This window comes from Staurois parvus, unplaced genomic scaffold (genome assembly GCF_062004578.1).
Source record: "Staurois parvus isolate SC_StPar_1 unplaced genomic scaffold, SC_StPar_1.0 ptg000058l, whole genome shotgun sequence".
NCBI lineage: Eukaryota > Metazoa > Chordata > Amphibia > Anura > Ranidae > Staurois > Staurois parvus.
Window position 1 is genome coordinate 136,096 of NW_028317854.1, and position 16,348 is coordinate 152,443.

The window sequence follows — 16,348 nt, forward strand, 5'->3', positions numbered from 1 at the left end:
TGTGGCACACCCGAAACTTTGAAAGTCGCTGCTATAGATATACTTGTTAATTTACAGAAGACCTGATCACAAACCACAAAGCCATTACCCTTACTTCTGGATACCTGAGACATTATTGGAGTATAAGAGGGGATTAAGATGTTGTTTGATTTAATTTAATTTAGGCCAGTTGATGCTGTGTTAGGATCTTTTGGCATCTTTTATAATATTAACTTTGTATCTGAGCCATGTCAGTTTGGGTCTTTTACACTCTCCTCCGGGATTTACTCTTCCTGTAGGTGGAACACACCGCAGTGTGGAGATGTTTTTTCTTTGTTTTGAGGTGGCACTTTTGGTCTATGGAACACTCTTCAATGAGGGGGCGTGCCCCTCCTAGTTATTTATATTGCACGATGCGTCCTGCTGGCCACGCCCCTGGCGATGTCTTTTGATGATGAAACGCATAGGGTGGAGCCACACCGTGTGACTTCATCGCGCTCTGGAGTGTCAGCAGCCATCTTGTTGGTTTGAAACTTATCGCAGTGTTACTGTTATGCTGATTTCAATGCTTGATATATACGTGCAATTTAAATAAATCGTTTTGAGCTATCAATTTACTACACTATGAGCTGGCAATTCTTTTCATTGTGGTGCTTTGGTCACCTGATGGGGAGTTTGCTATTTGAAGCCCTTTTTGAAGGAATATCTTGGATTGCCCTGTGAGTGTTTCCTGTACAAGATCAGTTGCAGCACCTGCTCGATATATTATACTGCTCATGATGGCTGACCTGCTGGGCGGTCAATTCTTCTGGTAAGAGGCCAATTTATTTGGGTGGAAGGTGACAGTCTCATCCTTGGATTGGAATTCTTTTTTTTCCTATGCATGGTTCTTTACCTCTGTATAAGGGAACGCCCCATGGACTTTGCTGTCACATATTTTATATACTGCCTTTTTTGTGAATGGGGAAAATATGCTTAATTTTTTTTCATATGCATTGGAGTATAATGCCTACATTCACAACCAACCTGTTTTTTTTAGGTGATGTAGTGTACACATGAACTGTAGAGTTTGCAGTTTTACCTCACCTGCCCAGTGCCTATTTGTATAATGAAAGCATTACACTTGTTTGCATTGTTTGGTAACCCAATTCCTGGTGCTATTAATTTTATGCAACAACAGTGATTCAGTACAACCTCAAACTCACGGACAGCAAACAAGCCCCAATGAATGGGGAGTTTTGAGCCCTGAAACACTTTATTTTTTTATTTACATTTTTTTGATGAATAAAATTCTTACTGGAATTGTCCACAAATGTGGCAATCCTATGCTTCCAACATTCTACTTGCTTGCATCAGGAAACCTCTTTTAAAGGATAGCTAAATACAGGAATAAAAATGTAATATACTTCAGATTACCAGTCCTTAGATGTGGTGGATGCATGCTTTTCAGGCTATGAACATTTTTAGCAAGTTCAGAAAATACAATTGTAATGAAGATAAACAAAAGCAGATATGTTTGATGTCCATCATGACTGAAAACCATGGCTACTTCCATAGATACAGTGGAGTCAGTATGCACAGCCACCCAAGGACAGGAAGTGTGTTATTCAAAGGATTATTAGATGAAAATAAAAAAAAAGTCAATTACAAATCATAATTATATTCCTAATTTTCCAAGAAACTGGTAAAACATTACAATAGCAGGATGACCCTCCCCAATGGACATCACTTTCCTAGGCGATTGACATGCATTATGCTTGCTGTGCCTCTTGGGAAATGCACATCACATATCCCAGGAAGGCATAGTACTTTGTTAAGAAATGAGGCGAGGGTGGGCTTAGCAGCATATGATCCTGAGGTCTAGAGGCTGAACCTGAAAAAGGTAGGAGGCCACCCAATGATGTCATACAAGAATATGACAGTGTGGGTGCGAGCGGGGGCGGATTTTTGGGAGGATTCTGCAGGACACTGGGCAAGTATCTGAAACATTGAGCACCTGCAGCAAGGCATGCATGGTTTTGAAAAAGAAAAATGGGATGGAGATCTACTTTATATTCACACCATGTAAATACTTCTCTGCTTTCCTCCAGCAAGCAGAGAAGAAACAAAACACAGACATTGTAGAATGCAGGCTCCAGTTATTATTATGGGCACCCTGGAGTACTGCCAAATCATTTGATATCTACAGAATGGGAACTACATTTCATGACAAATCCGTATATTTGTTTGTAAAAACAGTGTTGAATATAAGCTGTTCTGTCCTTTAAAATGCGAACTTTAAAATTAATATTACTTTACGCAGCCCACGGTGTCTCCAGCTCTCTTTCCTGGACCACTAAGATCCATAAAATGAATAAACAGGTCCTTAAAGCAGAGATAAAGTCAAAGCTTTTTTTCATCAGGGCAGCACAGTGGCTAAATGGTTAGCACTTCCCCCTGGCAGTACTAGGGTCATTGGTTCGAAACCCAGCCATGGCACCTCCTGCCTGGAGTTTGCATGTTCTCCCTGCCTGCGTGGGTTTCCTCCGGGTACTCCGATTTCCTCCCACACGCCAAAGACATGCTGGTAGGTTAATTGGATTCTGTGTAAATTGTCCCTTGTATATGAATGTGAGTTAGGGACCTTAGATTGTACGCCCCTTGAGGGTTAGGGACTGATGGGAATGTATAATATATATGTAAAGCGCTGCGTAAATTGACGGCGCTATATACGTACCTGAAATAAATAATAATAATCTTGGATAGAGTAAGCGAGTTATAACCCTTGTAAAAATTTTTTCTTTTTGCCATCTGTATGCCATTGGACAAAATGTCCTTCACTTCCTGTTGCAGCCAAAACAGGAAGTGATAGAAAATCCATGTAAAGTAAGGAAATCCATGGTTGTCATCAAGGTCACAAGAACTAGTGTTGAAATATTTCTATGTCTGACAACCCAAAATTTGGGATTTTCTTTTACTTTCACTCTCAGTGATAATGGTAAACAGGACGAGAGGGAGAGTGAATTTCCATAGCAGGGACACAGACGGCAATAAAAACCTGACAGGTGTTCTAATCCCTCTCCACTCCAATGTTTTTAGGAGAGTGTATCTCACTGTTGCATGCATAATGACTCTTTAAAAGCTGGTTGGAAGAAGCCATTATCTTGTTACAAACTGAAAATAACTGAAATAACCTTGGAGCTGTTATAGCACAGATTAGCTAACCATCAGAGAGAGGAAGGAGCACCACTCACCGACCCAGTGCATGAAAAAGTGGATGAGTGTGGTGCTCCAGCCAGACCCTCTGACATGTTTCATCCCACACATCGGGGGCTTGGTCACGGAGGTGATCTCTGTGACAAAGCCTCAGTGTGTAGGTTGAAACATGTCAGAGTCTAGCTGGAGTGCCACACTCATCCACTTTTTCATGTAATGGGTCGTGATGCTTCTACACCCCTGAATGGTGCACAGGCGCCTGCTCCCTTCACTGCAACCGGCAGGGAGATCCCTATCTCAGCTTAGAATGGCACTGCAAGTTATACTCAGATCGCAGATAACTAACACTTTAATAGTAAGGAATAGATGGAATGATTATAGAGTCAAGTGTGTATCTTTTGCAAAGCTTAAGTCATTAAAGTGGTTCTAAAAGGTTCGATTTTTTTCCTTTAAAATAACAGACTGTAAGGCTTCTATTACCCGGGATTTCCATATGTCTGTTTTTCATCTGTCCGTTTACGGATGAAAAACGGACCCCCATGTATTTCTATGGACTGACAGCTGAATGTAAAAAAAAAACAAAAGGATTGTCGGCAATTGAAAAATATATTAAAAACCGCCGTGTGGTCCCCCCTCCATCCATACCAAGCCCTTTGGATCTGGTTTTGATATTGAGGGGAACCCCCATGCCAAAATTAAGAAAAAATGGTGTGGGGTTCCCCCCAAGATCCATACCAGACCCTTATTTGAGCATGCAGCCCGGCAGGTCAGGAAAGGATGAAGGGCGAGCGACCCCGCCCCCGTGTGAAATCATCACTCGGGGCTTGCTGGGTCAATGATATCACACGGGGTGGGGGCACATACATGATGACCCCGCCTTTTATATATTTAAGAACTGTCAAACCATCGGAGCAGTCACATGGTGGGAGTCAGCGTCGGGTGCGAAGCCTTTGTTTTGTTTTGTTTTTTTTACTTTTGCAGGTGGCGACAGCGGGCAATCTGATTGATGTTGGATCTACTTCGGGGGACATTCTTTTATTTTCTTTTAATAAAGGACATGTCAAAGAATGTCTCCAGTATTTTTTCACAATACACTTTTTTTTGTGAATGGGTAGCGGTATCATGTACCCCATACTCATTCACATGAGGGGGGGGGGGCAGAATCTGGGGGCCTCCTTGTTAAAATGGGCTTGCAGATTCTGATAAGCCCCCCACCCGCAGACCCCCACAACCACAGCTCAGGGTTGTGGGGAAGAAACCTTTGTCCCCATCAACATTGGGACAAGGTGCTTGGGGGGGGGGGGAGCACCTCCCCATGTTGAGGGCATGTGGCCTGGTACAGTTCAGGAGTGTGGGTGCTTTATTTTTACATTCAGCTGTTAGTGGGGAACCCCGCTGACAGCTGATGACAAAAAACGGATATAAACTCATCTTTTTTTAATTTGAAAAAACATGACTGACCGGAAAAAAAACAGAACGCCCGTGTGAAAAGACCCTAAATGGCTTTGCACCGAGCAGCCCTGACCCTTCTCTTCTTGGTTTCCCAACAGCACTTCTAGTCCCTCCCCCTTACCAAATGCACGTAGGGCAAACTGCTTGCTCTAGAGGCACTGGTGTGTGCTTTCTGTCAAGCTAGCTTTGTATGTATATGGGATGCACAGAGCATGGTTCAGTAACTACCTTCTCACTGGCTGTGATTGACAGCAGTGGGAGCCAATGGCTGCTGTGTCTCAGCCAATGAGGAGAGAGAGACTCGGGAGAGCCACTGCTCTCATACACGTTACTGGATTGAGATCAGGCTAACGTAAGTATTGGGGGGGCTGTGAGAGATGCACACTGAAGGTTTTTTACCTTCATGCATAGAATGCATGAAGGTAAAAAAATGCACTCTTTACAACTGCTTTAAATAGAACTTGGGCTAAAAATATGGGAGCTGCCATTATTGTATTATTTTTTTGTTGTGCCATCCTTACCTTTCTTGTAATATACAAAAATAGCATAAATGCTATAGAGAACATTGAGGGTAGATATGAATTACAAAAACACTTACAATAAAAAATAATGTGCTAACGTTATGATCCCATCACAGAAACTCATATTGTTAGCATTAAAATGAGACAATGTTGTCTATAGCACATAAACCGTAGACGGCATGTGTTTCAGCCAGGATTATATGAATCAAAACCAGCCCTTTATAGTTCCTGTAATATAAGTGATCACAGTCTCATCTCAGCAAGGCTAGAACAGCCGTATTAGAACATCAAATGTAAGAAGAGACACACTATCCCTGAGTTCTGTGGACTCAGCAGCTTTCCAGCAAAAATGGTAAGATGATAGTTTAGTTCTCTCCTCAATGAACAACATCTATCCTTGTAGCATGTAACCAGTTGTGCAAATGTAACAATCAAATGCATTGTACTTTTGTTAGCAAGGTGTGTTAGGCTGCCATTAAAAATTAATGGCACTGCGGTGTGCATGCAAAAGAGATGTGTGTTTTGTGTGTGTGGTCCCACACAGCACAAATATGAACCGAATCTTAACCTCCCTAGCGGTCTGATTATGTCCATATTTCTGTGCTCAAAGCAGTACATTTTTTTGCATGGAAATATGTTGTTTTTATTGTAGGCCTGTAATTTTTAGGAATAATTCACTGAAATCTGTCCGAGCAAGAGTCTAGTAAACATTCCGGGCATAAAATTTGAAAAACGAAATCATAAATTATAATAAAAAAATCATAAAAAATAATACAATAATAATACATTTAATTCAATAATATAATCAAACCAAAAACACTGAAATTTGAAATATAGCGCCAAGTTCGCACATCACTGAGCTCAGTCGCAAAATCGTTTTCAGTGTCTGATGACGAATTTCCCCACGAATCATTATCACTCAATTCTGCAAGTGGTTCTGATTTACTATCGCTGTTCTCTAGCTGGTCTAAAACAGATTTTGACCTACAGGGACGCTTTTTGGACGCCATGGACATTTCTCAGTTTCCAGGCAGAAAGATCAGTAAAAATGCAGGCAGGGCACAGGACAAAGCACTAGGGTCAAAATGTATGTGAAATGGTTTGATACAGTAATGTTTTACTATGTGAGTAAATGTCACTTTTTACAATTTTTAAATTTCCCATCGGTTCCGGCCCCCGTACGTCCTGACGTCGCAGGGATTAGAACCCGAAAGACGGATGCCAGCATTGGCCAGAGGAGATGGCCGAGGACACTGCAGGGGGGACATCGCGGGAGCGAAGGACAAGGTAAGTGATCAAAGGAATCCCAGAACAACGCTGCAGGGTATTCTCGAGTGTAGCTCGGGGTTACAGCTTTTGGCACTGATAATTAACCCCGAGCTACACTCAGGAATACCGCCAGAGAGGTTAAAGCTGACCATACACAAGTAGAATTTCTACCCAAATTTTTGTTGTAAGAGCAACTTACTAATTATTAGTAAGGTCAAATTGACATTCATTGTGAGAATTTTTGTAGGAATGTAGCAAACCTTTGTTACAAATCTATTAGTGTATGGCCAGCTTAAAGCGGTAATAAACCCAAAATCAAAAAATGTAATATATTGCAGCTTACCAGTTATTAGATGTAGTGGCTGTGTTAGTTTTATATTGGCTTTTTTCCCCGCTGTTTTCACCTGGTTATCTGGCCAGCAACATACCTCCTGTATTAGAGTGCCCCCACTCTGGATGAAGGAGCACAGGGGCACCTTTGGACAGCAGCATTGTCAGTCTTGGGGGAGAGGAGTGTTAGATGTATTAGAAGAGTTAGATATACTAACAAACTGAAGACAAACTCCAGCTTACACTGCACTTACAGCAATTTTTTTTTCTTTTGGGATAAAGGTTTTACATAAATAAAATCAGATCAATGTAAACACCAGTCAGTGGTAAATGGTTTGTCTCAACCCTGTACTACACTTGCAGGAGAGCTTGCTCTGTTAAAAACGTCATACTTACTGGTCAGATCAACAGGTGAAAATAAGGGAAGGAAAGCCTAAAAAAGAAAACTAATACAGCCATCACATCTAAGAATTGGTAAGCTGCAATATAATTGTTTCTTTTGGGTTTAATACTGCTTTAACAGAGCATCTACTTAGTTTTAACATTTGTATTACTGGTTACAAGCTACAAGGATACTGTGCTAAAGTAGTTGTTGATTTTGTATACCAATAAATTTAAAGTGGAGCTCCACCCAACAGGGGAAGTTTTGCTTTAAGGACTGGTCCCCCGTTAAGGATTGGCACCTTTGGGGAGCTGGGGAGGGGGGTGGGTACCCAAAATTGACAGGTACCTGCTCCCACTGCGATCAGAAGTGTAAGTTGTCCTCCTCCCCTCCCTCCCCGTAGTCTTCTGGGACACGTGACAGGTCCCAGAAGACTACGGGACCATTCAGAAAGCACAGTGCTGCTCACACATGCACAGTGAAGCCATAAGCTGTCACAGATGGGTGCCCACACTAAAGATGCCGGTGCTGGGAACACAGGGCAGCTGGTGAACCAGGCTGCGGGAGGGCCACCGCGGGATCGAGGGACAGGTAAAGTGTCCCTTTTTGAAAAGTCAGCAGCTAGTTTTTGTAGCTGCTGACTTTTATATTTTTTTTTATTTTTACTGGAACTCTGCTTTAAACAGACGCTCATGGTCTATTTATCCTTTTTTATGTTGAACAGAGCACCTGTTTGATTGGTGCATTTGCACAGCTGGTTACATGCCACAAGGATACTATGTTACGGCAGTATGTCATTGCTGAAATGACCAAACTACATTGTATTTTATCTTACTTGCTGCAAAGTTTATTTATCCTGATCAATTATATTATTATTATTCTGTTCACAGCCCTCTTCAGATCACCCCACAGATTTTTGATCAGATTCGGGTCTGGGCTCTGGCTGGGCCATTCCAAAACTTTAATCTTCTTCTGGTGAAGCCATTCCTTTGTTGATTTGGATGTATGCTTTGGGCCGTTATGCTGAAAGATGAAGTTCCTCTTCATGGTCAGCTTTCTAGCAGAAGCCTGAAGTTTTTGTGCCAATATTGACTGGTATTTGGAACTGTTCATAATTCCCTCTACCTTGACTAAGGCCCCAGTTCCAGCTGAAGAAAAACAGCCCCAAAGCATGATGCTGCCACCGCCATGCTTCACTGTGGGTACGGTGTTCTTTTGGTGATTATGACTAAAACGTTCACCATTGGATTCATCAGACCATAACACATTTTCCCACATGCTTTTGGAAGATTCAGATGTATTTTTGAAAAATTTAGCCATGCTTGGATATTTTTTTTCGTAAGAAAAGGCTTCCGTCTTGCCACTCTACCCCATAGCCCAGACATATGAAAAATACAGGAGATTGTTGTCATATCTGCCACACAGCCAGTGCTTGCCAGATACTCCTGCAGCTCCTTTAATGTTGCTGTAGGCCTCTTGGCAGCCTCCCAGACCAGTTTTCTTCTCGTCTTTTCATTAATTTTGGAGGGACGTCCAGTTCTTGGTAATGTCACTGTTGCGCCATATTTTCTCCACTTGATGATGACGGTCTTCACTGTGTTCCATGGTATATCTAAAGCCTTGGAGATTCTATTGTACCCTATTGTACCCTTCTCCTGACTGATACCTTTTAACAATGAGATCCCTCTGATGCTTTGGAAGCTCTCTGCGGACCATGGTTTTTGCTGTAGGATGTGACTAAGAAAATGTCAGAAAAGACCTACTAGAACAGCTGAACGTTATTTGGGGTTAATCAGAGGCACTTTAAATGATGGCAGGTGTGTACTGACTCCTATTTAACATGATTTTGAATATGCTTAATTCTGAACACAGTTACCTCTTTAGTTATAAGAGGGTGTGCACACTTATGAAACCACATTATTTTAGTTTTTTATGTTTACTTCCGCACCCCCTAAAATATTTCAGTTTGTTTTTCAATTGAGTTTATAGGTCACAATAAAAGGTGGAAAAAGTTCTGAAATTATTTATCTTTGTCTAATTTTTTTACATCACAGAAACAGGACATTTTAAAAGGGGTGTGTAGATTTTTTATATACATTGTATATGAAGCTATACACAATCATATACATTTTTTAAAAGATTGGCAATAACCGGGGATCCAACCTATTGGACACTATACAGCCTTGCATGCATCTTTTTAGCTGCATTATACATGTATTTTCCAACTATAACCATTTCTCAGCTGTGCTACAGACTGCCCAGCATTATAATTATCACACAGAGCATTTGTGAAATATTCCCACCTTGGTTAATATTAGGGCAAGTACATAGGGATTTGAGTGATAGCTGGATTAGCGATTAATTTACTGGTCGCTACCTATTTATACTTTTTGATTTATGGTCATACTCTGACTTCAATTTTAAAGGGGGCAGACAACGTTGTCTGGGGTCAGGTGGCGGATGTGGTTGTTTGAATTAATTAAAATAATTATCTATTCAATTTTGTATCCAATAAACGTGATAATTCTATGAATGATCACTGCTGGGTATACTGCATTGGTGCATAAAGTAACCACTTTTTTGGTGGACATCTTGTCCAAAAAAAATGTTTTTAATTTCTTGACAGAATTGTTTGGTTACATTGACAGCATTCATATAATGTAGGCGGATACCCTTTAACTCGATGATTTGCCCCAGAATGCCTGCAGCTACTGAGGTCAGTAAGGGTTTGTAACCGCGCTATAGCTGAAGGTTGTGTAATCCTGGGACAATGTCCATGGATGTCATTCCAGAACACGCTCCCCTGTGTGCCCCCGGCGATCGCACAGGGCACTGATCATCAGTGCCGATCATCAGTGCCATCAGTGCCGATCCCTTCACTGACAATTGCCGGTTCTCGGCAGTACTTTCCTCACGCTGTGACAGCCGATAACTGGCAACTGTATTTACCTGGTGATCTGCTGTGTCCTACAGACACAGCTGATCACGTGATATGGTAAACGGCCAATCAAGGTGGCTGTTTACCACGTGACCAGCTGTGTCCAATGACACAGCAGATCACCAGGTAAATACAGTTGCCAGTTATCGGCTGTCACAGCGTGAGGAAAGTACTGCCGAGAACCGGCAATTGTCAGTGAAGGGATCGGCACTGATGATCAGTGCCCTGATGATCAGTGCCACCAACCTGTGCCCAGCAGTGCCTCACATCAATGCCACCCATCAGTGCAGCATCATCAGTGCCACCTATAAATGCCGACTATCAGTGCCCATCAGTGATGCCTATCAGTGTCCATCAGTGCTGCCTATCAGTGTCCATCAGTGCTGCCTATCAGTGTCCATCAGTGCTGCCTATCAATGCCCATCAGTGCTGCCTATCAATGCCCATCAGTGCTGCCTATCAATGCCCATCAGTGCTGCCTATCAATGCCCATCAGTGCTGCCTATTAGTGCAGCCTCATCTACGCCAATCAGTGAGGGAGAAAAATTACCTGTTTGCAAAATTTTATAATAAAAACAAAAGAAAAACATTTTTTTTTTCAAATGTTTTGCTCTTTTGTTTATAGCGCAAAGAATAAAAACACCCAGTGGCAAGTAAATACCACCAAAAGAAAGATCTATTTGTGTGAAAAAAATGATAAAAATGTAATATAGGTACAATGTTGCATGACCGCGCAATTGTCAAAGTGCGACAGCACTGAAAGCTGAAAATTGGCCTGCGCAGGAAGGTGGTATAAGTGTCCAGTAGGCAAGTGGTTAAAGATGATTTATGGTTTGTTAGGAATATACAAATACCAGACTGTTTAAAGCCTTGGCACAGGTTTTATTTTAACAAGCAGCTTTAGAGCAAAGCCACCCCAATACTTTAACAAATGCCAGTGGAAACCCATACAAAAGACATTATGAAAGCTGCATAACTATGAGTACGATTCAGACACATTATCATAAAGTAATCATCACTCTAAAAATAAAATTCAATAGGTTTTATTAGGCAAATAACTGAACATTGTGTGCATTTCTACATTAATTCTTCCACTAGCTCTGCAAAATAAAATGTACATCTAAGGCATCCATTTACAGGTTTGCAGCAGCTAGAGAACATGGTGTTCCATTGTAGTGCTTGTAGAGCAGTGGCACACTTATGTACAAAGAAATTCATACAGTACACATCTAAAAGAGTTTACAGTATTCAAAAAACCAGAAAGGGCCAGACCTAATACAATTCATTAAATAGAGGTGTTAAATTATTTTTTAAATTGCACAAAAGTGAACTGATAATAATTGCATGCCATAAACACAGGATTTAAGACCATAACCACACATAAAAACGGCATTTTTTTTTTAAAGGCTGTTATAAGTCTGCATGAATAATTTACTGATCTATCACAATATGTTGCAACTTTTTCAATTTCAAAACTGTACTGTTTATTATAAAAATGCAGTTTTGGAGCTCCAGTCTACTGAATGAGCCCTGTGTCTGACTCCCAGGTTCTGCCTGGGAGAGGCCATCCTGGAGCATAAGGGCTCGTTCACACTTGGCTGTTTTACCAACGCTTGCCAAACGCCCCTATAGCGTTTGCAGAGCGTTTTTTAATGCTCCGCAAACGCTGCATGCGCGGTTTAGCGGCGGTTGCCAAGCGTTACAAATGCCTATAATGCAGTTTGAATGGTGTTACCGCTCCGCAAATGCCCCGCAACCGCACCGCAAACGCCGGCCGGGCGGCACCATAGACTAGAAAAGGAGGCTTCAACGCCTCCTGACTCGACCAGAGGCGTCCGTTTTGCCGCGACGCAATGCAAAAGCTCCCGTTAAAACAGCACCATGTGCTGTAATGTGCAGAATTGGCAGAGGCGTTTGGGAAGCGGTAAAAATGCTTTCCAAACGCCTCTCTGCCGCCTGCACACAACACTAGTGTGAACGTAGCCTAAATCTGCTTCAGGCAGTTTCCTTATTTCTCAGTTTAGTCCTGTTTTGCTTTCTTTTTGCCAATATAAGATTCCACCAAAAAGTCTACATCTTGGTAGCAGCTCAGATGTAATCTCAGGTAAGTGTTGAAGGCCCCCAAAACAAAATGGAAAGGCATTTTTTGCCCACCTGAAAGTGGTATTTTACTTACAAATGGAATCTGGAGAGCCAAGTCATTCTTTGGCTTCAACACAGGAGGCTGTATCTGCAGTCATGTTTGCTGCCTCCTCTCGGTTTATATTCTCCCCCACAGTGGAGTGTTCTCACTCTTATTGCATTACAAAACAAACTAAATGTGTAAGGTGTGAACCTTCCCTAATGCCCCCAGGATGAATATAGGCCTGTGAACCTCTCAGAATCCTTGGGTGAGTTACCTGCAGCGTCTACTGAAAACTGAAATATTGATTTTCACTGACCCAGTGGTTTAAACATGAAAACACACCTTTATAATGTGCAGTTATTAGCAAAATTTAGGACTATTTTTTTATCTACAGTAAATGGAATTATTGTGCAAAAATGTATCTGCACAACATTTCCTGAATAAATACAGCCATTTATATTTACCCAAAAAGATAATACAAAAGTATGCACCCTATTTTACCAATGTAAGATTAATTTATGTAATTGTGACAAACAGGCCTACTCAATCTAGTGCAAAAGGCAATCATCTGGTGTAACTCACAGATTCCGAATTTCAGAATTTTTATTTAAGCCTAATAGACTATTTTCTATAAACTGAACAGTAAATCTTTAGGGAATTTGTTATAATATTGTATATTACAGTACTACTACTTGTGGTATGTGTGGTGGTATGCCAGTTAAAACTGAACTGTAAAACCAACAAGTGAAGTAATGTTGGTAAGAACACATAAAAAGGGTATAGCAACGTATGATGCAAATATATATTACATATGCTACTAGCAATGGAGAAGACAATGATAGGTTTGGAAAGTAGCATTTTAAACTTTCATGTGGAGTGTCGAATACTTCATATTCTCCTTACTGCTCATGCATGGTTTTTTTAATCAAGATATGCAACATACTTGAGAACTGCTTGGAATAGTAAAGTTGTGTACTGTAGTGATAGTAGAGTTCATGTTGGTTTGGAAACACTAATTGGTAACATTTGTCATAGAATTCTTCTATCATACCGAAAAATGTATAGTGCATGTTACCTTTTTAGAAAAACAGCACTTTGATTAAATACATTGAAACTGTACAATCTGATTTGTGGCTGCTGCAGTTGATCAATAATTGTGAGATATTAAATATTATAAATGAGAGATATTAAAATGAACAGGTTGAAGACCTACCTGCTCACTGTGACCTTTTATCTGGTCCTTGGATGGTTGCACATATACTATTCAGAATATCCCATGCATTGACAATCCCTGAACAGTAGATGAGTAGATGTTTATGCTGTACAGACAGCAGTGTAGTGTTGCACTGAATTAGCCGAGACTAGTACCCACAAAATGGCATATCACTCCAGATGATAGCAATGGTCTCCATAGGTCAAGCACTGTTAAGCCAGCCATAGAAGGAGCGAATTCCTTTCCTGCAACCTATGAGCCACCTGAAGAACTCATTGATTATTGCTAGCGGCTATAATAGCCGCTAGCCAAAATTGCATGTAAGATCCGGCAGGCTGGTTGTAGCCAAGCTGATCGATCGATTAACTTGGGTACATTCAGCCTGTCCATTCATAGGTCAAAGATCAGCAGGAACTGGCCGATATTCGAACCATCGATGGCTGGCTTTAATCGAGTCCCAGAGATGAAGAGATTGCTGTAGAATAGCCCTGGAATTGAACTGGTCTCATACCTTTATAACAACGCAACATAATTTTACAAGTCTAACGATCATTTGTCTCAGGAGCTTGCACAACGATATGATACAAGGAAGGGGGGCTGGAAGGAAGATGCTTAGTGCCAGTACACACACAATATCTGTGTCTAATCTTGAAGTTCCATGGCTGCAAAGAAGAGACAAAGCATGATTATGCATGTGAAGTGTCTAGCTTTCATCTAAATTCATCAATAAACTAAGAGCTATTTATTTAAGTTTAAACAGGCTGGCCAAGACTCTTTCTGAACAATCCACCCAACATTTCTATTGGTCTAAGCAACACTCCATTATAGGTACAGCATAAAACTGTTAACACCTTACGAAACTTGCTGGCACTAAGCAGAATCGGGTGTCAAGGCTGTCACATTGTTTCCATGTAACAGCTGGATGTAGAAAGTAAAGCAATACCACTTTAACAAAAGCCTGCTCATGCTAGAGCCTGCTATGTTTGCAATGTGTTTCAGTGGTTAGACACAGCAGGAACAGAAGTGTCTCCTTAAATAGACTGGATGCAAAGCTATGTACTTGCATATAAGCCTTGGGCAAAACCAAACAAAAATTAGGAGGAACAATCCTGCACGACCGCATACTCCCTCGCAGTGTTTTTAACATGCTTGAGGGAATGACTGATCTAGATATGTTCTGTCTAGACAGAGACAAAGTCATACTGTTCAGTCAGTTCCAATAGGTATATTCTGGCTCAATTCCTACTCCACTGACACTTAAAATGATCAATTAGAAGAGATGTGACAGCATAATAGGGTGGCTGTCAGAGTGTTTATAGCAGATTTGCTAGCAATACAGCTAACTGGCCACTGTGGAGTCCACAGGTCATGGTGCTTGGTTTAAAGCCGCTTCTTGATGAGTTTTTCCAGTTTTCGGATCCGTGACGACTCCTGCTCAGGCGTCGGAGTCTGCAGAGCGACAGTACTGTTTTCAGAACCAGAAGGAGGTGTTGGGAGTCGCTGTCGAAACAGCTCAAGCATTGCACTCTGTTCACTTCTTTTCAGGCCCTAAAAAAGGAACAAAAAAAAAAATGTCATGAAACAAATGTAAAAAACAGAACAGCATGTAACATGTATTAAACTGTTTTACATGTTTTAGTATGTCAGAAATTATAACCCACAAAATATTAACAGTGAAACCATCTGTAGTTTGTAAGTATAATTCAATAGTTTTCAGGATGTTCAATAATGTACCTGCACATAGACCTTACCTAAGCAAAATGTCTCACTAATAAAACAAGCTCCTTTTGTTGCAGAAATGACTTTAGAGGCTTGCAGAATTGCTTTGAGAGGTGTTAAAGTGATTCTAAAGCTTCGGAATTAAAAACAAAAAGTAAATTGCTATGGGGGCATTAGTGTGTGCTCACTCCTGAGCCCCGCTCTATGTGTCCATAAGACACATAGCTGCAGCTTGCCCGCCCCTCATTTGCTCACTGGCTGTGATTGACAGCAGTGGGAGCCAATGGCTCCCGCTGCTGTATCTCAGCCAACGAAGAGAGAGAGACCAGGGACAGCTGAGGCTCCCGTGCACATCGCTGGATTGTGAGGCAGCTCAGATGAGTATAAGGGGGGCTGTGGGGACAGCTGCACACAAGGTTTTTTACCTTCATGCACAGAATGCTTTTACAACCGCTTTAAAGTATATGTAAAGCTTATCTGTTCCATTTAGGTCTGATAACTGAAACATTGAGGGCCCACTCAGACTTCAATGTATTCAATGTGTTGATATGCATTATGGCATGCATTAATGTGTTTTGTGTTAAGGCAGTCTATTCATTAAGAAATGGGATGCCAATGCACCACAACCAATTAAAAAAAAAAAAAAAAGTGCATACCGCCCCATTCTTTTTTTTTTAAACACAGTGTACCACAAAACATGGTAAATACTTTCTGGTTTGCTGTGCTCTACTGTACAACATATTGGGGTGCCATTCACAATGAACTGTGCTGGGCACATTTAAAAGCATAGGTTGTCATAACGCACAAATGTGCATGGGCCCTGTCAGAAATTAAGTAGTCCTCCCAGTTCTGATCTTACACTACAGAACAATTACTTGGGGAATCACCAATTTAAACTGAATACACCTGGATGGTTCTCCACCACACAATATTTGTGAAAGTCACATTCTCTGCTCCTTAAAGACTTGATCTTACACTGATCAAGGTTCAGCTTGTTCAGGGGGTATCAGCTGAATTCCAATCAGTGTGTGGCCGTCCCCACTTGATAGAAGTTGATCGTCTGATCAACTTCTGTTGAAACTTTTTGATTAGCAGCTGCAGCTCAGTTTATTCTGACAGCTGCGGGTGCCACTGTCAGAATAAAATGGCTCAGTGTGAGGGAGGGGATTCCTCCATCCATCTCATTTGTGTTGATGGAGGAATCTGTTAAGCTAGCCATAGATAG

The 16,348-nt window shown here is 41.3% G+C and overlaps 1 protein-coding gene across 1 annotated transcript in view; it reads right to left on the reverse strand.

Moving 5' to 3' along the window:
- Nucleotides 1-11,093: 11,093 nt before the first annotated feature.
- VPS53 (VPS53 subunit of GARP complex) overlaps nt 11,094-16,348 on the reverse strand; it is a 212,940-nt gene continuing 207,685 nt past the window's right edge. The window contains exon 22 of the mRNA XM_089668435.1: nt 11,094-14,952. Coding sequence (XP_089524561.1) covers nt 14,785-14,952 — 168 coding nt within the window. The 3' untranslated portion in view covers nt 11,094-14,784. The remainder of the gene's footprint in view (nt 14,953-16,348) is intronic.